Genomic DNA, 22,307 nt, shown 5'->3' on the forward strand with positions numbered 1-22,307 from the left:
AGACGACATGCAATGTCATTCATACAAAACGAGTCAGCAGCGAGAGTGTTGGCATGAGAGTAAGAGAGTGAGTTAGTGTGTGTGTGAGAGAGAGAGAGAGAGAGATAGACGATGGGGAAGGGAGTGAAATCGAGTGAGTAAAGAGAGAGAGCAGACAGACTGAGGGAGAGTAACAAAAAAACACAAAAAAAAACACAGACCCCTTCACCCCCTCGTTTCACCAACCCAGGAGTGACCGTAGGGCTTGTGGTGCCAGTGCATTGGTCAGTGAGTTAGTCCGTCTGTAAGTTCTACGTACGCTAGGTAGGTGAGCTTACTTCTGGCACGCCTCAGCGCGTCTTCCTGCTCGGTTAGCTACTAAAAGCCTACTGACACAGTGATGGGGGTCTCTCAGGCAGGCTGGGAGGGAGCCGAGTGTGTGCGTGTCCCATTCTGTGTGTGTGTGTGTGTGTGTGTGTGTGTGTGTCAGAGTGAAAAGGCGGCAGGGCCCATCTGCTGATCCTCAGTATTGTTTCTCGAAATCTCTTCCCTCTCCGTTCGGGGGCCGCTGCAGTCGGTTAGCTCTCCTCGGTATCAGCCTCTGTGGTTCTGTGGGCTTCTTCAGTATCGGTACATGTCGTAGGTGCTGACCCAGGAAGAGGGGAAGGCCCACGGGGGGAACCTGCGGAGGATTTCCTCCAGCTGAGCAGTCCTCTGGTCGGGCCCAAAGAAATAGTGAGAGGAGATGGCCACCGAGATCATCCCCTCCGGACCTGAAGGGTCTGGGTCCCTGGGAGGCTGAAAGGGGAGGAGAGGAACAACATCAACATGCGTCGGTACAACTCAGTACGTGAACATGCATGTGCATCACCAGAGGGAAAACAGAGATTTCACATGTATTCCAAAATTCCAAATTCGATTACGATTCATCTGTCAACGATTCGATTCCACGATGCATCTCGATACAGCTCAAAGTATCGCAGCTCCAAGTATCACATCCTCACTTTTCTATATTATTACTGCACATGGCTACTTTTTCATTAATTAATACAAAGAGTCGGATAAATATCAACTCTCTTTTTTACTTAGAAAGTGCTTTAAAATCTGAATGTCAACATAAAAACACAAACGATTCAGCGATTATCTGTGAACGATCCTATTCGATCCATCGCGGCACGTCCGCATCGCGATGCATCGATTAAGTTTGACCCCCCTAATTCCAAAACATCACCAGAGGGAATATAGAGATTCCATAATGTATTCCAACACAGTCCAACTCATAAAGAAGGTATAAAGTTGGCCTGAAGATCAGAGCTGAGCTCTTGGCAGGAACTAATCTGTAGACATCGCTGGCTGAGGCCCACGAGGTGCCGTAACACGTGAGGTCCAGAAATCCCAGGAATGAAAAGAATGACTCCGGGGGGGAAACCGAGGAAAAAAAAAATCAACTAACTCCTGTTAGCGCTTTGATAGTCTGTGAGAGATTTACACATCATTCTAAATAATATAAGGCCCATTGACATCTAGAAGAACAATAAGTATGTTATTGTATTTGGGAAAAACCCACTTATTTGTGCTTTCCAAATACTGTATTTGTATTCGGCACCACCCGTAGTGGGAACACAGTCGTTCAATTGACTTATACTGTACTGAGAAACATGTATCCTTTCACACACACAGTAGACAAATAAACCGGCTCCAAAATAGAAAACAAAACAAAAACACATCATCACACATCACAGGATATGAAATGTTGATCGGTAGAGGGCAGTACCTGTATTTCAAACCAGAAGATCCACGTGGGGGCGTCAAGGCCGTGGGAATAGAAGATAAAATATTCTCCACTCAGGTCGAACTGGGGCGTCCCATCGCCAAAGGACCAGGTGGAGAGGCTCGCCCCTCGGTGAGGCATCAGATACAGAGACATGTGGCTGGGGCCTGCAAGGCACAGGACAGGACATCAACACACGGTACACACGGTAAACACACACACACACACACACACAACCAACCAAATACAGTCATTTGGCTATACTGTACGGTTACTGAACTGCTCGGGCACTGGGAACCCAAATCTTAAATGTTGTATTCAATTCTATTAAGTTTGCAAAATGCACTACAGTTGTAAACGGCTTGGTGAAAAACACTTCACTGCGTAGGAGCTGTAAGTTCTACCAAGAGCATTTGAATGGAGATCTCTGCAGGTTCACACATAGCGCTCCTGACCTTTGACATGGAAGGTCATCTTGACCGTTCCCCAGCTGGTCTCCTCTCTGGACACCAGGCTGAACTCCACAGGAGAGCTGGGGGACACTTCTGGAGCCGGGAGGTACCAGTTCTTCCTACGAATACACACACACAAAAACACTCATGACTGTACTGGACAAGTGCAAGGTATGAAAGGATACACCATGTATACTATACATACCTATACAAAATAATACATTTGTTAAATTATGCCATATAGATTAGCCTATAACAGTGATACTCAACTTGCGGCCCGCGGTGGAATTGCAATTTTTTTTTTTTTTTTTACAGTGCACCTGAACGCAACATGCAAGATACCCGCTGAATAAGTCTCCAAATGTTCATGTCATTCTGGCCAATACTCCACTTCTGTTATAGCATTTCAGTCTGGAATATGGAATATCTTTCAATAATCTATGATTTTGCTGCTAAATTGTCAAATACCGCCCTCCTGCTCGCTACCCAGGCACTTATGTACGTACTTAACCTAACTAGCTTAATCTAACTAACTATCCGGTGTGCACAACATTGTCAGACTAAACTCCGGCTGACACTCCAAAGACCTACAATCCGCTACAGAAAAATGTGTATTGTTTGTTTATTAACTGGCCCCTGGCCTTCTATCATTTCATGAAAGTGGCCCCTGGGCAAAGCAAGTTGAGTATCCCTGACCTAGAGTGATAAAGAGCATCAAAACAATGCTGCATCCAAGTGTCCTATAGGAGGCTGTGCTACTGACTTGCTGAGGAACTTGACTGGCAGGAACCAGGGGAACCCGCAGAAGGGGCGGTCCTCGCGGCAGCGGGTGCGCACGTCGTCGTTGATCTCGGGGATGTGTGGCGTGACGTGCTGCATGCCGGTGTAGTCGAAGCTGTTGATCCACAGGCCCGAGTCCCGGCTCTCCACCTGGCCCTGGAGGTTGTGGAAGGTCCGCGTCGTGTGCTGCAGAGGGGGGACGAGGCAACGACTTAAGGCCCAATTATACTCCATTTTCATCCGTAAATAAAGGCGTTCGTTTCAAACGGTGTAATCGTCACTGCCCACATACTTCCATTCGTCTTTCACGTTGGTATCATGTTAAGCAATACATCCACCAGTGGGCAGGAGAGAGTCAAATGCATGAGTGTGTGTGTGGTTTTCCTCCGTTTCATGCGTATCCGTAAGCTTTCAGATGACGGACAGAAAACGGACGAAATGAACGCAGAGTACGGACAGAAGGCTCTGTCCGTCTCCGTCTCCGTCTTTAACGTTGAGTATAATTGGGCCTTTAGGGAGATGGAGCCTACAGCCTGACAGTTCTTGGAGATGAAACTCTATTCACCTTATGTAGTCCCGCCCACTTCACCCAATTGTGTTATGACTTCCTGTTCAAAACACCGTCTGTTTTACCTGCTCACTAGTACTGTACTGTCACAGGAAGTGTCAACACAATAGGAAGTAACTGGCTGACCCCTGTGTTGGAACTAGAGCTGGGTATTGGTTCAAATTTCAAGAATCGATTCGATTCCGATTCACAAGGTTGTGAATCGATTAATTTCGATTCGATTCGATTCGATTCCGATTCGATCAATTTTCAATATTGATTTGGTTAGTGATACCAAAACGTGGTTTTTGAGCTGTACCCTGAATTACATGACTGTCCAGTTATGTAACACAGGGGTTTCCAACCAGCCAAGTAGATACATGGGGAAAAAAAGTTGCAGACCTGTTGTCAATTTTAATGGTTTTAGTTACACATATATTTACTCACCAGGTGGTGACAAAGGGTAAATAACAGCCTTTTCATCTGTCAATAAAGACACTTTCACAATTATGCACAGTGATTTGATTTCAGCCTATATAATTTCTAAAAGTAGATATTAATAATGATCAAACATTTCCATTCATGTAGCCTACAGTATTTATGTTTTTGTTTCAACTACAAACATAATTAAACGTCAACTTGAAACTATGTTTCAACTACCACACACAGCATAATATTTTAGCCTGTTTATTAATTTTTTTTTTTTTTTTTTTTTTTTTAATAAAAAAAAAATCGATCTCTGGACATATGAATCGATAATCGAGGATTAAAATGAAAATAGATTAAAAATCGGAGAATTGATTTTTTGAACCCAGCCCTAGTTGGAACATAAGGTGAATACTCAATGTATGACAAGCTGTGTGTGTCCCCGTGTCCATTATCTTTACTGCATGTCTGTGTGTGAGGACTGACCAAGGGGCAACCTCCACATTTGAAAAGTAAAGCCAATGCGGGAGTGCCTTAAACCTGGATTCTTTCGAATGGCCAGCAGGGGGTGACTCCACTGGCTGCAAAAAGAAGTCTTATTCTATAGGAGTCAATGGGAAAACGACCCTACTTCTCACTTGATTTATTACCTCAATAAGCACTGAGTTTATGGTCTCAATCGCTAGTTTCAAGTTGTCTTCAATACAACATGATGTTCATTTTGTAAATGATGGTCCAATTTTGAGTAAAACAGATGATAAAGTAGACTGCGTTTTGGGGCGTGATTGACAGGTCACCTGTCCAGTAGGGGTGTCACAATATATCGTCCCACGAAATTTCGCGATAGTAAAACGTCACGATATGTATCGTTGAGATGAAATCTCATATCGCGGAAAAAAAAAAAAAAAAAAAAAAAAAAAAAAAAAAAATTTTTAAATAGACTAAGAAACGTCTTTGTTTGTTGAAGTTCAATGTGTGGAAAGTAGTTCAGAGACACATGAGAAGTTATACAGGAGAGAAACCATTCAATTGAGTTTCTGGCAAAACTGTTTACTTGACAGGAAAAACTGAAGATACATAAAAAATAGATTAAGAAAAGTCTTGTTGTTTGAGTTTGAAGAAAAACTGAAGATGCATAATGAGAATTTATACTGCTGAGAAACCTTTTAGTTCAAAGTAAATCTAAGTGACGGTGTAACTCATTCTATTTCAAGATAAGCCTTATCTCCAATCTCATGTTTTTTCTAGTTGTTATTGTAATAACAATTTCCCACAACAGCATGTTTTGTATTTGTGCATTTCAAATAAAATACTACTTTTCCAGTCATATATTGTCATTATTCAAGTTTAAAAAAATATTGTTAAAATCGTATCGTATCGTATCGTTATCGTGAACCCAGTATCGTGATACGTATCGTATCGTGAACTGAGTGTATCGTGACACCCCTACTGTCCAGTGATGGTGCAGCTCAGGCGGTGCTGTGGGAAACCTCTGGTCTCGCTGTGGGAAACCCCTGGTCTCTCTGTGGGAAACCCCTGGTCCCTGTGGGAAACCCCTGGTCTCGCTCGAGCTTCTTCTTGCTCCAAATAACCAAGATGGCGACGGTCAAAATGCCAAGCTAGAGGCTTCGAAACGGGCGTCCACAAACCAATGGGTGACGTCACGGACGGTGGCTACGTCCACATTTCTATACAGTCTATGGGACTGACATAACGACACTGTTGAGTTACAAAGTTTCAGTAAAATGTGAAAATTTGCACTTTTGGTGTCACAAACTCTCTACATTAAGAGTTTATTATTACATTTAAGAGTAATACGATTGTTGGTTTAAATTTCCAGTGGTAGCGTCTGTAGTGGTTGTGTGTGTGCATGCGTAGTCATTTTCAGAGATGGAATACATACATTCTCTAATAAATGGAGTGAGTCAGGCTACCTTTATGCTCCGATGTGTAGACACACAGACAGACAGACAGACACACAGACAGACAGACAGACACAGACAGACAGACAGACAGACAGACAGAGACAGACAGACAGACAGACAGACAGACAGACACACACACACACACAGGCAATACCATGTGGGGAATGGGGATTTATGTAACTGTGATTCAGTACATGTGTGTACTTGTGTGTGCTTCTTGTATGTGTGTGTGTGTGCGCGTGTGCGTGTGCGTGTGTGTGTGTGTGCGTGTGTGTGTGTGTGTGCGTGTGCGTGTGCGTGTGCGTGTGTGAGTGTGTGTGTGTGTGTGAGTGTGTGTGAGTGTGATGCGACTCGGGACCTGCAGGAAGACTCTCTTGGGCCGTGGGCTGTCGGCGCTGCTCGAGTAAGGGAACATGAGGCTGCTGGACACCAGCAGGAACATGATGGTGAAGACGGAGGCCAGGCCCGCCAGGATCCACTTGGTACTCCTGGCCAAGTAGATGAAATGGAGCTGCGAGAGACAGAGAAAGAGAGAGAGAGAGAAACATGCCATTGTAAAAAGTGGAAATTATAACTGAAATGAGAGAGAGATCTGATTTTGTCCATTTCCGTCTAAATGACAGATAATGAATCAAAACTAGTTTTTACAGTAAGTAACTCCTCTGAAAAAGATTAGCCCGTGCAGCTCTGTGATTCGATCACAATGCTATTATTACGGTACTCAAACTGAGTGCAAGTGTCAATACGCTCGAATGTACTCTGAAATTACGTTAGTGTTTTAGCTGGTGCTCTCACGGTACTGTTAGACCTAGTCTCAGTGACTCAGTCTCTTCAGTAAGGTTAGACCTAGTCTCAACGCCAGACCCATGAGAGTTCTTACACTGAAACACTACGTTACTGCATGCTGCTGCAGAGCTCTGTCTGGGTCTGGGACACTCCTAGCTCCAAAGTAATGTGGGAATCCTGGCCAGTGATTGGTTCCATCGAAATCCTTCGGGTACCAATCAGTAACAGCTTTAGCGATCAGGTGCGCCCCACCCAACTGACTCGGTTGACTTTTGAAAACAAACCACTCTCTCATTGGTGCTACGACTTGTCAGTCATCCAATTTTGACCCCCCCCCCCCCCCCCTCCTAGATCCGCACTCAAAACAGCAGCTGCCAGCCTGCCACTTTGCTCATTTATGGAGAGTAGTATGCGGAGCACAGCGAGTCAACGTCATATTTGAGTCTGGGCCACTTCACAGCCGCAACGGGAATTTACTTCGCCTGTCCTGTTTTCCCAGTCTCTGTGCACCTGTGTGTGTGTGTGTGTGTGTGTGTATGAGTGAGTGAGTGAGTGAGTGAGTGAGTGAGTGAGTAGCCCTACATAAGGTTTCTTCCATTGTTTTCCTAATAATATGAGGGTGTTTCCTTGTCCTCAGTTGAGGGTCTAAGGTTGGGGGCTGTTTTTATATATTGTTTTCATAATGCAGGCGTGGTGAAGTCCTTGTTACAGTTATTAAGGGTTGTACAAATTGGCTTGACTTGTTCAGGACTAATTGCTTTCACACATATATATACAGTTATTTTCCATTGTTGCAATTGGAAATGCACAAATACTCACAAAGAAGGAGGAGAGGAAGATGGTCGCCAGGGTGACCAGGGTGGCCAGCACCAGCTCGGGAGGTATCTCGGTGCCACTGCGGCCCAGGATCGGCGTGAAAATCTCAAACACCACCCAGATGAGGAACATGAAGTGGACGTAAGGCAACGCCAGGCCCAACATGTAGAGCACACTGTACTTCACCGACGCTCCTGGAGAGGGTGGAGGTGAGAACGATTGTGCTCATTGTGTTCAGAAGGTTTCATTCACAGGGGAAACTCTCCCGCCAACAAACAAGCACCACTGGTTTTACTTAATAGTAGGGGTGTCACGATACACTCAGTTCACGATACGATACGTATCACGATACTGGGTTCACGATAACGATACGATACGATACGATTTTAACAATATTTTTTTAAACTTGAATAATGACAATATATGACTGGAAAAGTAGTATTTTATTTGAAATGCACAAATACAAAACATGCTGTTGTGGGAAATTGTTATTACAATAACAACTAGAAAAAACATGAGATTGGAGATAAGGCTTATCTTGAAATAGAATGAGTTACACCGTCACTTAGATTTACTTTGAACTAAAAGGTTTCTCAGCAGTATAAATTCTCATTATGCATCTTCAGTTTTTCTTCAAACTCAAACAACAAGACTTTTCTTAATCTATTTTTTATGCATCTTCAGTTTTTCCTGTCAAGTACCGTAAACAGTTTTGCCAGAAAATCAATTGAATGGTTTCTCTCCTGTATAACTTCTCATGTGTCTCTTCAGAGACTTGTTCAACTGAACTACTTTCCACACATTGAACTTCAACAAACAAAGACGTTTCTTAGTCTATTTAAAAAAAAAAAAAAAAAAAAAGGGTTTTTTTTTTTTTTTGCGATATGAGATTTCATCTCAACGATACATATCGTGACGTTTTACTATCGCGGAATTTCGTGGGACGATATATTGTGACACCCCTACTTAATAGTGCAATAGTTGTTCTAGCAGGGGAACATTTTCATAATCAATGATTATACAACAACTTCTATTTATAAGAGTAACCGTTATAGTTCTGTGCCATGGTGGTTGCTGGGATGAAGATTAATTTAATTTGGGGGTCATGCGGATTCTGTTGCTCAGGATAACAGCTCTAATCTCTCCAAAGCACTTTTCACCCATGCAAACAAACAGAGTTTGGTTCATTTGAAGGTTACAAAGTGCATTCAGTCAAACAGCTTAAATACACATTACTATTTAGTAGGGGTGGGAGAAAAAATCGATTCACCTAAGTATCGCGATTTTTAATGTCACGATTTTTTTAATCGATCTTTTATTCCAGAATCGATAATCGCAAAAGCAAAAAAAAAAAAAAAAAAAAAAGATTTTTTTTTTTTTTTTTGTGCCCGCAGTCAGGCCTCTCACTGAACAGCAGGCCAGGCGCCGCCTACTGGTTTACTAGTGGTTTTATTACTTTATTAGTTAGTCTGAAGTAATAATTACACTTCAGGGTTAAAGTGGGTGCATCTTTGGGCTTCAAACGTCGGCCCATATCGGCCTGGCCTGCTTGGTATCTAATGCCCGGCCTGAATTATGATCCCAGTCCGCCCCTGTTTTTAACTATATCGCCCAGCCCTACTCATGATATATAATATACAGTCTCTAGTGTATGATTCAACTTTTCCCATGTTCTAATCTAGTGTAAAAAGCAAACAAACTGAAAAAAGAAAAGAAAAAAAGAAACAAAAATCGCAATAAATCGTAATATCGAATCGCAATAATCGTAGAATCGCAATACTTAAGAATCGCAATATATATCGAATCGGCACCCAAGTATCGTGATAGTATCGAATCGGGAGATAGGTGAATCGGCACAGCCCTACTATTTAGCCAGAAGTAGTACTATATTACTATAATTACTATACTTACTAAAAACTTACTCCTTTAGACTAACTAGACCAACTAACTAGAGCCTGACCGATACTGGATTTTTGAGGCCAATGCCGATATTGGGGAGTAAAAAAATTCCGATATCGATATATCGGCCGATATTCTTTTATTAACTCATTGAGTGCCAAGGACGGACATGTTCGTCATTTCAAATAGTAACGTAGAGTGCCAAGGACGGACATGTTCGTCAATTGCGTTTTTTGACGGTGGGGCGTCGATCAAAGCCTTCTGCCTCTGATGTACAAATATTATAGCTATTGGATGTGTCTAACCTATTTTACAGAACCCTTAGGTGGCGACAGTGCTCTCCACATAACAGAAAGGCAAGGAAAAAACAAAGAAGAAGTCGTTATGGAAACGGAAATCGCATCGCATCCGTATGCATCGATATGCTGAAGCACGTTACTGCAGCTGTGCCTGCAGCAGCCAATCTGCTCCCACAATTGAGCCGGACAGCACATCCGCACATCCACACCGTGGAGTTGTTATTATTCTCAACTGGAAGCATCGTTGCCGGTGACAAACACACGCGGAACGCTGTAAAAAAGCAGGATGTCGATGTCCCTTCACTGTGCGCACAGCAAACTCAGCAGAGAGCCACCACAGACAGGAGGAGGAGTGTGCAGTTGAGGCGAGGCGGGGCGGGGCGGGGCGGGGCGGGGGGGGGGGGGGGGGGGGGGGCACGCAGAGCAGCGCGCAACACCCAGACAGACCCAGGCAGCAGGACAGGATTGACAAACGCAAGCCAGAATATCCGATGCCCACCAGCAGCAAATCAAGACCAGCAAGAAGCTGCAACCAGCAGCGCACGCAGGGGCCAGCGCTGCTGGTTGTAGCTAAAAAATATTATTCTGCCAAACAGAATTCCCTGGCCTTCACTGTTTTATTGAAGGAAATTATTTTTGAGGTGTGACTACATTAGAAAAGATTAGCTTCAGAGTCAGTGATGTGCTTGAAATGTTTAATTTCACAAAAGGCCAATTATCTCAGCTTCTAGAAAAAAATTGCTGTTTTTGGATGAATCAAGCTATCTTCTCCGGCTCATAACTAAAGAACGGAAAATGGGATCAATAAACTTTTTTTTGCAGATGATAGAATAGAGTCTCATCGTTCTTTGTGCGTGTTCAGTGTTTACATAGTAATATCACACAATATTCTGTGGGCCTCGAGAAATCACTGAAAACGCTCTGAAACTCTGGCACTGGGAGCATCCGTTCTCCAAAAGTGGCTGGCACTCAATGAGTTAATAATACACATTATATTACACAATGTTTTTGCAATGATCCTTCAAATATCAAACACTTGACAAAGATATGACTTGAGATGACTTGAGATATGTCATGTAGGCAGGATATTTTACAGCTTATCAATAAACTTTATCGTCCAAAATGACATCAATGCAATGAAACAGTAAACTTAACTGGGGATTTAATAATTATAAATAACTAGAAAAATACAAAAACACAAATATAACAAATATAAAATATAACTTGAGTTAAGAAAAAAGATCAAATGTACACAACATGTTGTCTATGACTTAAAAAATACAAAATAAAAAAATATCGGCATATTGGCCAACATATGTTTCACTGATGGCTGCGTCGTCCGGTCCGGGTGCTGGCTCCATCGTTTCCTACGAGTCCGGATCCAGCTGTCAATAAGTTAATCTCACCACACTGACTTACAGCTGGTCCCACTGGCAAGAAGCTTTTGAGAAACAGGTTTGGGGACACGGGACAACCATCTCTTTTGTTTGTCGTTTCTGTACTACTAAGAAGAGCACTACTAAGAAGAATTTGCCCCGAGGGGAAAATGTGTCGTGGAGCATTTGACATGCATACCATCATACCAATGCGTGCACACAGCATTTGGGGTATTTCTAACTCATTATACAGGTTGAGTGTGTAGTAGTGTGTGTACCTCTGTGTTTGAACTCCTTGGCCAGCAGCAGCTTAGTGACTAGGGGGAAGGCCACCATCAGCATGGGCACATAGGCTGAGCACAGGCCCTGCTGGGTGAGCCACACCAGGCTGCAGCACCACAGCAGCAAGCTCACGTCAAAGTAGAGTTCTCCCAGCTGCACCAGGCGCACACCCTGCATGGAGAACACACACACAGAGAACAGCTCAGCACACAGTTAGTGAGCATGCAGGGCACAATCACATCTGTCCTTTTATTCCTCAATCCTTCTCCCCTTCCATACTGCTTCCATTCCCTTTTTAACCCATTGATACCTGATGCAGCATTTGTGTGTGTATCCCTTTAAGACCGCGTGACGCGGTCTTAAAGGGATACACACACAAATGAGGGATTATACACGCAAATGCTGCATCAGGTATCAATGGGTTAATCAATTTCTTTCTGATTTTTCCACCCATTTTCTCCCCAATTGTACTTGGCCAATTGGCCTGCTGTCCCGGTCGTTGCTCCTCCCCCTCTGCCAATCTGGGGAGAGCCGTAGACTAGCACCATGCTTCCTCTGCTTCTTTTCACCTGACAGCGAGGGCTTTCACTGACAAGACGTAGTGCATGTGAGGATCATCACGCTATTCCCCCCCCCCCAGTTCCCCTCCCCTTGAACAGGTGCCCCCCGATGTGACGTGACGTCTGAGGGGTGGCTCTCCCAGAGCTACTATGGAGAATGGAGGAAAGTGAGTATGCAAGAGGGTTGGATGCCGCTCCACGCTGCAGGTTATCGGCAGAAGATTGCAAAACATATATGGGGAATCAGCGTGACGTCACTTGTGACTTGACACCCAGAAATGCGGAACCCCCGCGGCAGTTAATAGTATGAGTTGTGTCAAACAAACGTTAATATCTCAAAAACTATACATCACATCGCTTATATTTAGACATTCTGAGTGAGGAGCAGAAGTATCTCAAGAGTTTGATGTATAATATAGGCATGTCGTGTTAAAGTTGTGTGAACTGTCGCCGTTTTTAAAATGTAAACAGAGTTAACTGGCTAGAGTCAGTCACTCAAGCCTCGCGCCACTTGTGCTCCATAGGGTTCCATTGCCGTTGCCACCCAGTGACACGGTTCGTTTACCAAAATGCTGCTTGGCTGATGCCTCGTATAGGCTATGATCCATATACAAATGAAGAGAAGCAATTTTTCCAGCAACTTGTCGGATTTTGCGAGTGCTTTCTTATCGCTTCCTACGTAGCCTGCTGCTGGTTGGCCCACAGCATGATCATGTGGTTTGCAAACAAGCCAATGGTCAATGGTCTCGCCCCGGTCGCCATCTTGACGTGACGACGTCACCTGAAAACAACCTATTCCTTTCCTTCAAAACATCATGGCAGCAACATGGTTTTTGGTGGGGGATCAACTCCACTGTCTTTCCTTCCCGAAATCTTCTCCTTTGCAATGCTGCCCCCACACCGACCGAGGACATCTCTACTATGAGATCAAGACATTTGCAAAGAGGCAAATGGTCCATTAGAAAATAGAAGTTTATTTGAACCCACATTACTAATCTGCAGCCCAAATTACACAATTCCTCCATCCTAGGATCAGCAGAACATTGGTCTTTTGAAAGCAGTTATTCATATCAGGATATGGAGGTGAATGACAGCTGGGCTCACACTGGCTGGGTTGAACATAAAACTCCTGCTGACACAAATGCAATGAGAACTGTGCTTCATGTGTTGTGTTACGGGTATACTCTGACAGCAGAGAGAGGTTATAGCAGGTATACTCTGACAGCAGAGAGAGGTTATAGCAGGTATACTCTGACAGCAGAGAGAGGTTATAGCAGGTATACTCTGACAGCAGAGAGAGGTTATAGTAGGTATACTCTGACAGCAGAGAGAGGTTATAGCAGGTATACTCTGACAGCAGAGAGAGGTTATAGCAGGTATACTCTGACAGCAGAGAGAGGTTATAGTAGGTATACTCTGACAGCAGAGAGAGGTTATAGCAGGTATACTCTGACAGCAGAGAGAGGTTATAGCAGGTATACTCTGACAGCAGAGAGAGGTTATAGCAGGTATACTCTGACAGCAGAGAGAGGTTATAGCAGGTATACTCTGACAGCAGAGAGAGGTTATAGTAGGTATACTCTGACAGCAGAGAGAGGTTATAGCAGGTATACTCTGACAGCAGAGAGAGGTTATAGTAGGTATACTCTGACAGCAGAGAGAGGTTATAGCAGGTATACTCTGACAGCAGAGAGAGGTTATAGTAGGTATACTCTGACAGCAGAGAGAGGTTATAGCAGGTATACTCTGACAGCAGAGAGAGGTTATAGCAGGTATACTCTGACAGCAGAGAGAGGTTATAGCAGGTATACTCTGACAGCAGAGAGAGGTTATAGCAGGTATACTCTGACAGCAGAGAGAGGTTATAGTAGGTATACTCTGACAGCAGAGAGAGGTTATAGCAGGTATACTCTGACAGCAGAGAGAGGTTATAGTAGGTATACTCTGACAGCAGAGAGAGGTTATAGCAGGTATACTCTGACAGCAGAGAGAGGTTGCAAACTGCAGTGCTGTCATAGCCTACATCAGCTTGTAGCTTGAACGAACGAGAGCGCTAACCAGGCTCTCTGTTCATCTGGCTGGCAGGCAGGGGCGGACTGGGATCATAATTCAGGCCGGGCATTAGATACCAAGCAGGCCAGGCCGACACGGGCCGACGAAAAATTTGGGCCGTTTGAAGCTCAATTTGGGCCGTTTGAAGCCCAATTTGGGCCGTTTAAAGCCAGATTTGGGCCGTTTGAAGCCCAATTTGGGCCGTTTGAAGCCAGATTTGGGCCGTTTGAAGCCCAATTTGGGCCGTTTGAAGCACAATTTGGGCCAAGTCCAATTTTACAATGAGATGCACCCACTTTAACCCTGAATAAAGTAATAAAACCACTAGTAAACCAGTAGGCGGCGCCTGGCCTGCTGTTCAGTGAGTGGCCTGGCCTGGCCTGATTTTTTTTTTTTTTTTTTTGCAGGCCAGGCCAGGCCACCGGGCATTTGCCCGACGTGCCCGATTATGCAGTCCGCCCCTGCTGGCAGGTTACTCTCACTGATTGGTTTATTAGTGATTACTGATTGGACAAAGTATTCATCATTGTCACTTTCATTCATATTCTTTACATTCCTTTTCATTGGTTTCATTTTTTCTTGTATTGACCCTGAACAAATACAGATAACACTAAAATACATGTTTGGATCTTAGTCATGGTCTTTGTACAAAGGTGTGTGGGTGAGTGGGTACACCGGAGAACCAAATGGAACAAATATTCTGGGCACTAGACAAACACAAATATTAACTCGAGCCAGAAAATACACACACAGCACATAATTGTTGTTGTTGTTGTTGTTGCTATAATCGTCGTTTAATGACTGTATAACTGCCAAAAAAAATGTAAACTGAAATTGTTAATTCTTTTAAATATTTGGGCATTTGGCTAGATGCTAAGCTAACTTCAGATCCATGTGGAAGACCCAAGGAAAAAGCTGAGGGGAAAGATTGGTTTCCTCTAGAAACAAGTCTTGTTTTTCTCTCCTTAGTAGAAAGACCATTGTGCAATCTTTAATGTCTGTGTTTGATTATGGTGATGTACTATATACATGCAAGCTTCACCTTCCACACTGAAGCCACTGGGGGCAGTATTTCACAGTGCTCTGTGCTTTATTACTGGTGATGGGTTTCACACTCATTGTATTTTATATGAAAAAGTGGGTTGGCTTTCTCTTTCCGTTCGAAGAGATCAACACTGTCTTTTGTTTATCTATAAGGCCTCCTGTGGCAGGCTTCCATTGTATTTGTCGTCACTTTTAAGTTTCAGTGCTACAGGATATCAGACACGCTCGCAGACACACGTTAGATGGGTCAGTCCAGGCATGGATACTGAGTCATTGTTTATGCTCCTGATAGAAGCTTCAGGACTCTCTCAAACTGGACTGACAAACTGTTCAGGGCGCTACTTGAGGATGCATTACATAGGGATTACACCTGCTTTATGTAGCCCTCTTATTTGTCTGCATCTGTGATTTTCATGTGATTTTTATTGTTTTATATGTATGACAATTTTTGTAATTGTAATTGTATAATGCTGTAATCAGGGCGTCCTTCAAAAAGAGAGCTTGCTCTCAATGGTCCTCAGTGGATAAATAAAGGTTAAATAAATGAAAATAAATAAACAAATACGTCAATAAATAAAAGACAAATAAAAAGAAAAGGGGCTAGATGTTTCAGTTCAGTGCTCTATGGAGAGGAAACACATTCATGTCCATCAAGATCAAACGTCCTAGTTGTTAGATGACAAAATTGACAACAGGTGAGTCACTTTGACTTCCTCATTCTTCATAATATGCAAATCAACCTCCTGTCTCAGAGGTCACAGACCCGAGCAATGCACACAGACGTATCAGTGAGTGTATGCAGAAGCAACCAAAACAACCATAATCTATAGGCCCTCCCTTACAGAAATGATACAATAAAAAACAAATCATCATTACACTGACCAGCAAAACAGGAGTGGTCAGACAAGTCGCAAATAACCACTATTAAAAAAAAACAGCTCAAATTCAGATAATCGCTCATGCCAACGATTTTAACGCAAATATGAAAAATGCTCCTTTTGCAGTAACTTTGTGTAATAATCTTTACTTCATCCGACGTTTTTGTTTGATGCACAAAACTGAGCCATCACAGCGCAGCAGCAGCCATATTTAACAGTGGAAAGCAGAGAGTGGCTGTGCTGTTTTCACCCCTGTTTGTTTGTTGTTTGTCAGCAGGATATCTCAAAAAGTTACAAACGGATTTGCACAAAACTTGGCAGAAAGGTTGTTCAGGGGCCAACTTCTAAGTGATGACCTTTCCGTCGTGGAGGAGGTATGCACTCTACCGTGCCCTCTAGTTTGACCTCATTGCAACAACAGGTTCATCCAGAAACAGCAGTTCAGCGCTAACAATGAGTCTGTTTCATAGTTGTTGCCCATAATTATAAGCTGTTAATGACCATGTGCCCTAAAGTCTCAACTGAGAGAGGTACTGCCTCAGCCACACCCTAAACATGCATGGAAAATAATATGATTGCCTATTTATTATTGTGTCACTCTGAAAGTAAGGATGTACTATAAACCATGGCCAAGTTATGACTCACTGTTATGAATACAAGATAAACAGGAACTCCGAATGCAGTGATGACTTTTCACCTCGCACTTCCTACTGTCCTCGGGACTTTTCACCGGGGCTATGATTGTAAAGTAAACTGAAACTTAACAGTGCAGTCAGTGTGGGGGAGAGAACAGAAATTCATTAACTCAAAGGAAAATAAAAATGTAATGGAGTTAAAAACAAAACAAATAAAAGCCAAAAATAAAATAGTGTCCACTGCACGGAGAATTAGAGCACCTGATTAGGCAAACGTATTGTCGGAGTAAAATGATCAATAGCCAGATCTCAGCTCGGCCTGGAGGCGCTCGCCCAACTCTCTTCTCTCTCGCATTGCTTTTTGGTCTAATGATTTTTCAACCCACTGTTGTGTAGTCCTCCCCCTACACACAGTACACTACACACAGTACACTACACACAGTGCCAAAGCTTCAACACACCCACACAAGCATGCACACATAATACAATCTATACAGAGGCCTATGTACTCGCATCTCTGCTAGATTGCACACAAAGAACTCCCAGTGTCTGTAGGCAGCCTGGAATGAATATATATATATATATACCGTAAATTCCGGACTATAAGGCGCACCGGTGTATAAGCCGCACCTGCAAAGTTGACTGTTTTTTACATATATAAGCCGCACCGGACTATAAGCCGCGGGTGTTTTAATTTTTTTTTTTTTTGTGTTTTAATGTTTAATTACCATATGTAAGGGTTCATGCACAGAGGGGATTGTCGGGAAAGAGATGGCTGTTTGAGGAAGCTCCCATTTATTAACATTTCAACAAAACAACATAACACAACACCACCTGTGTTGTTTTTTACAGTGCACACAGTGTCCGCGGTGTAGTGAAAAGAGGGCAAGAGAGGAAATTAAAACAGAAGTGGATTTATAGTTAGAAAGAGTGCTAAAAAAGAGAGATTTTTTTTTTTTTTTTGGAAAAAATCCATAGATAAGCCGCACCATTATATAAGCCGCAGGGGCCAAAAAAGGCCAAAAAACGGGAAAAAAGCCGCGGCTTATAGTCCGGAATTTACGGTACACATACATACATACATACATACATACATACAATATATATATAGAATATATATATATATAGAATATATATATATATATATAGAATATATATATATAGAATACTCAGGGTTCCTACAGATTTTTCAATCAAAAAAGTTCCACACTTTTTCCAGACCTTGTTTTGTTTAGTCTGGTGTTCTAAACTGAAAAATGTACGCAGAGCATCTTGCCCCTGCTAACTAGGTCATATCACTGGATAGATGAAGCTTGTTCTTCACAGCCATCAGACTGTGAGAGATGATTGCCAGGGTTCCATATAATATTATAAACTCCATATTTTTCCAGGCAGACCCTATGTTCTTGACTACTGGATGTGATTTTGGTGGGTATTTGATATAATGCATGCTGACAGCAGCTATGTAATAAGAGCTATCTGAACGTTATCAAAACAAAAACTGTGCACTCAAAGTGGCTCTACAACATAAAAGCTAGAATTATGTGTGTATTAGACGACCTGAACCTCCACATTTTCTAGACTTTTTTTTTTCTTTCTTCAGATTCCGAAACTATTCAAGACCTGGAAATGATCCAATTCATTTTGAGTACTTTTCCTGACTTCCCAGACCTGCGTAGGAACCCTGTTTACAACCTGACAGAGATCTTTTATTACATGCTAGTTCTTCTCCATCTGTTTCTCTCTCCATCTCTCATAGACCTAGAAGCTCAGATCATTATCTGTTACGCACCTCAGCTGACTCCTGCTCATTGTGGCTCAACCAGAACACCAAATTATCAACGGCTGTGTGAAGTTCACACATGCATACAGTGAAGTTCACACATGCTTGGTTCACACCATCAACCAAGCATGTGTAGAAATGTTGGTGTGAGGAATGAGGATTCTCATTCCGGCTTTATTCATTTCCCCCACGTCTGTTCTGTCAAAAGAAATCACTCTTTGTTTCACTGAGAAAATAGCATTTAGATCGAGGCCACAAATATACTCTGCTGGTGTTTCAATACTAGATGTTCTTTCAGTGGAGATGCAGGTCCATTGAGTTTGGGACACAAGTTGAGCCTGTGTTCAGCCTGGAGCCAGGAGTTCAGAATGCTGTCATGTGGGGTTTGGTGCAACTCAGCATGAAACCAAAACTAACTCAGTCATTTCTGCTTTTTTTTTTTTTTAGACGGTACAGTGGCGTGAAACAAGAAAGAGGGAAGAGAGAAGGGGGATGACGTGACAAAGGGCACGGACCAAGTTCAAACCGAGGATGTTGTGGTTATACAGTATGATATGGTAACGGTACGTGCCAGACTGCCACCAGGATATCCAGCAATAACCTTTGAGAATTAGCCTGACTTGACTGAAAATGAAAATACACTAAGAGAGTGAGAATCAGCTGAATTGCAATGGCTAAACATCGACTATTTGAAGAAATGTACTGAACATATGCTACTGTAACATATGCCTCTTGCATGTTACATTAAATACATAATTTGAGCTTTAATGGTTATAATAGCAATCTTGTAATATATAATTTAATTTAGTCAGTCATTTTACCTTTATTTGATAGTGTGTAAGGTGTACATATTTGTGTTATTTTCATATTTTTATGGTGTTATTTTATTTTATATTCCATATTTATTACTAGGCTACACAGTATCCAAGGTAACGATGCAGCTATAAAGCTCATCGGGCTGTGTAAATACAGACCGGGCTTGTATCCCCCAGGTGACTGAGTGTGAGTTGTAATGTAGCCAATCTGATAAAGATGGTAACTATAATGCCATACAGAGTGATTATCTACTGTATGTGTACTGATCCATCTGTATCAGTAGTGTCTTTGTGTGATTTTAAATAGGAGTTTTTGATTCTGGTCAAAATTAGACCGTTGTCCCTATAACTTGTCAGTTAATGGTTATTGAGCTGGGCTGAAGAAATCATTCATTAGTATTGTAAGTTTCCTTTGATTATGGTTTTCTTTTACACCGAATAGTTTTACTGAGATCGGGCGTGTATCTAACCTGACGCTGCGAAAACAATAGCGCCCCCATCTGGCAGCGTCAGGCTAGCGTGTATCCCCCGGATCCCAAAGTGCTCGCAACTAAGCAATAAACAAATCATCATTGAATCGACATCGGAGCGGGTCTGCGTCTCTTAATTGGTATCAACTTGTTAACTGTCAGCTGTTCATCCACCACCACCACCATCACCAAAACAATGCAGAGACTGTTAGCTGTCACCACTATCGGTGATATAAAAGAGATTCAACAAGAATGTTATAAACTGTGTATAAATAGTCAAGAGAAGCTTGCCTCCCGTTACACTACCAGTCTTCATTAGGGGAGTTTGTTGAGACAAGTAATGATAAGCAAAGAGAAGAGGGAATGTTACAGTTCACAGCCTGACGTTAACAAGCAGAAATGCTAAATAACTGGCAAAGCGGGAAAAGCTCCTGCAACCAACGACACACACACACACACACACACACACCTGAATGTGCGCTATGCTACAAATGTTTCTTCTTGGGTGAATGTGTGTGATGTGACACCTCCCTTCAGTTCTATCAACTGGTATCACAGTAATCTCTCTCACTCACACACACACACACACACACACACACACACACACACACACACACACACACACACACACACACACACACACAAAGAGCTGCTGTTCTGTAATCACCATGGAGGAAGAAGTCACAGCTTTCTCCTCTCTGAACTTAGTGCCCTTAAATCTGAGCTCAGTTTGTCGTAATCTGAGCTCAGTTTGTCGTCATGAGATTAAATCTGAGCTCAGTTTGTCGTCATGAGATTAAATCTGAGTTTAAATCTGAGCTCAGTTTGTCGTAATGTGAGCTCAGTTTGTCGTCATGAGATTAAATGTGAGCTCAGTTTAAATCGCCATGAGATTAAATGTGAGCTCAGTTTAAATCGCCATGAGATTAAATGTGAGCTCAGTTTGTCGTCATGGGATTAAATGTGAGCTCAGTTTAAGTCGTCATGAGATTAAATGTGAGCTCAATTTAAATCGTCATGAGATTAAATGTGAGCTCAGTTTAAATCGCCATGAGATTAAATCTGAGCTCAGTTTGTCATCATGAGATTAAATCTGAGCTCAGTTTGTCGTCATGAGATTAAATCTGAGCTCAGTTTGTCGTCATGAGATTAAATCTGAGCTCAGTTTGTCGTCATGAGATTAAATCTGAGCTCAGTTTGTCGTCATGAGATTAAATCTGAGCTCAGTTTGTCGCCATGAGATTAAATCTGAGCTCAGCTTAAATCGCCATGAGATTAAATGTGAGCTCAGTTTAAATCGCCATGAGATTAAATCTGAGCTCAGTTTAAATCGCCATGAGATTAAATCTGAGCTCAGTTTAAATCGCCATGAGATTAAATCTGAGCTCAGTTTAAGTCATCATGAGATTAAACCTGAGCTCAGTTTAAATCATCATGAGACGTTACGACTCACAGAAACAAGCCAGCTGTCTGTTTGAGATCATGAGGAAAGGAGCAAAGACTCATTTTATCATAGCCTCACAAAACGTGAACTCTGGCTTGACAGTAAAGGCTGTAGAAATGTGAGCAACACTGAACAAGGAGCATCATTCAAGACACTAATGTAGCTCATGCTGCTCAACATTCTTCCAGCTTCAACACACTACATGACTGCAACACTCACCCTTGGCCTGGATGTACAGTACATGTATGCACTTCGTCTGCAGACAGAGACGTCATTATCTGTTCAACCAACACAATTATCTGTCTGTCTGTCTACTGTATATTCGGATAGAAGCCCAAAAGTGGGCGTGGTTTTTTCGATTGGGTGTTTTAAATGGAGGCAATTAACACGTACAACTTAAAGGGACACTCCGCCGATTTTCAATGCTGATTTATGTTGCACATAATCTCACACAAAATACGAAAAAAGTTTTGCAGACATTCATTTAGTTTGACAGTTATTGAGAGTTGATTTGGGTTAAGTTGTGGACCAGTGATGTCATTTGTGCATGAATCCCACACATAGATCTCACATCACTGGTCCACAACTTAACTCAAATCCTCTCTCGATAACTGTCAAACTAAATGAATGTCTGCAAAACTGTTTACAGATTTCCTATGTGTGTGAGATTATGTGCAAAATAAATCAGAATTGTTTTTCAGTGGAGTGTCCCTTTAACGTACAGCTTAATTTTGAAGTATAGGGTAACAGAGCTGAGAGGAGAGAGAGAGAAGCACTCAGCAGAGGGAGGGGGGCTGTGTGTGCCACAGAGCTTCAGGAGAAAGCGAGAAGCATTAAAAATATATATATCACGCGTTTAAAAAAAAAAAGAGGGCGAGACAGAGCCAACACTTTCTCCCCCCTGAATGCTAACGAGGAACTACGGGTAGAAGAAATATCCGTTTCCAATTCCACCGCATTAGTCGTGCTTTCCTGATTAACGGATTCGGGTGCACCCCTAGTCTGCACGTTCAGCTTTACAGTACGTACTGTCTGTATTTTCAAAGGGCTGGAACTGTTCTAAAGCAGTGCAAAATAAATCATATTATTTATGATATCCACGACAGGGTCGTGACCCCGCGGACAGACAGGGTTTACAGCAGCTGATATACCACTGATAAGCCGAATCTATTCAAACAAATGTGCACAAAACAAGGTACAAAATCCAGTTGGATTCACCATTTTGCTGGGTACACACAGTGACTTATGTCATTCCCTGTCAACTGTCTGGAACACACCCTGCTTTCAG

At 42.5% G+C, this 22,307-nt stretch overlaps 1 protein-coding gene across 1 annotated transcript in view; it reads right to left on the reverse strand.

Annotated features, from left to right (window-relative positions):
• Positions 1–600: 600 nt before the first annotated feature.
• Positions 601–22,307, reverse strand: part of ermp1 (endoplasmic reticulum metallopeptidase 1) — a gene marked incomplete at both ends in the record, with an annotated part of 44,808 nt that continues 23,101 nt past the window's right edge. Inside the window, 7 exons of the mRNA XM_083657400.1 lie at positions 601–777; positions 1,754–1,917; positions 2,206–2,321; positions 2,966–3,168; positions 6,239–6,391; positions 7,486–7,676; positions 11,335–11,509. Of these exons, the coding sequence (XP_083513526.1) occupies positions 601–777; positions 1,754–1,917; positions 2,206–2,321; positions 2,966–3,168; positions 6,239–6,391; positions 7,486–7,676; positions 11,335–11,509 (1,179 nt within the window). The remainder of the gene's footprint in view (positions 778–1,753; positions 1,918–2,205; positions 2,322–2,965; positions 3,169–6,238; positions 6,392–7,485; positions 7,677–11,334; positions 11,510–22,307) is intronic.

The sequence above is a fragment of the Poromitra crassiceps genome, assembly GCF_964638095.1.
Source record: "Poromitra crassiceps genome assembly, chromosome: 21".
NCBI lineage: Eukaryota > Metazoa > Chordata > Actinopteri > Beryciformes > Melamphaidae > Poromitra > Poromitra crassiceps.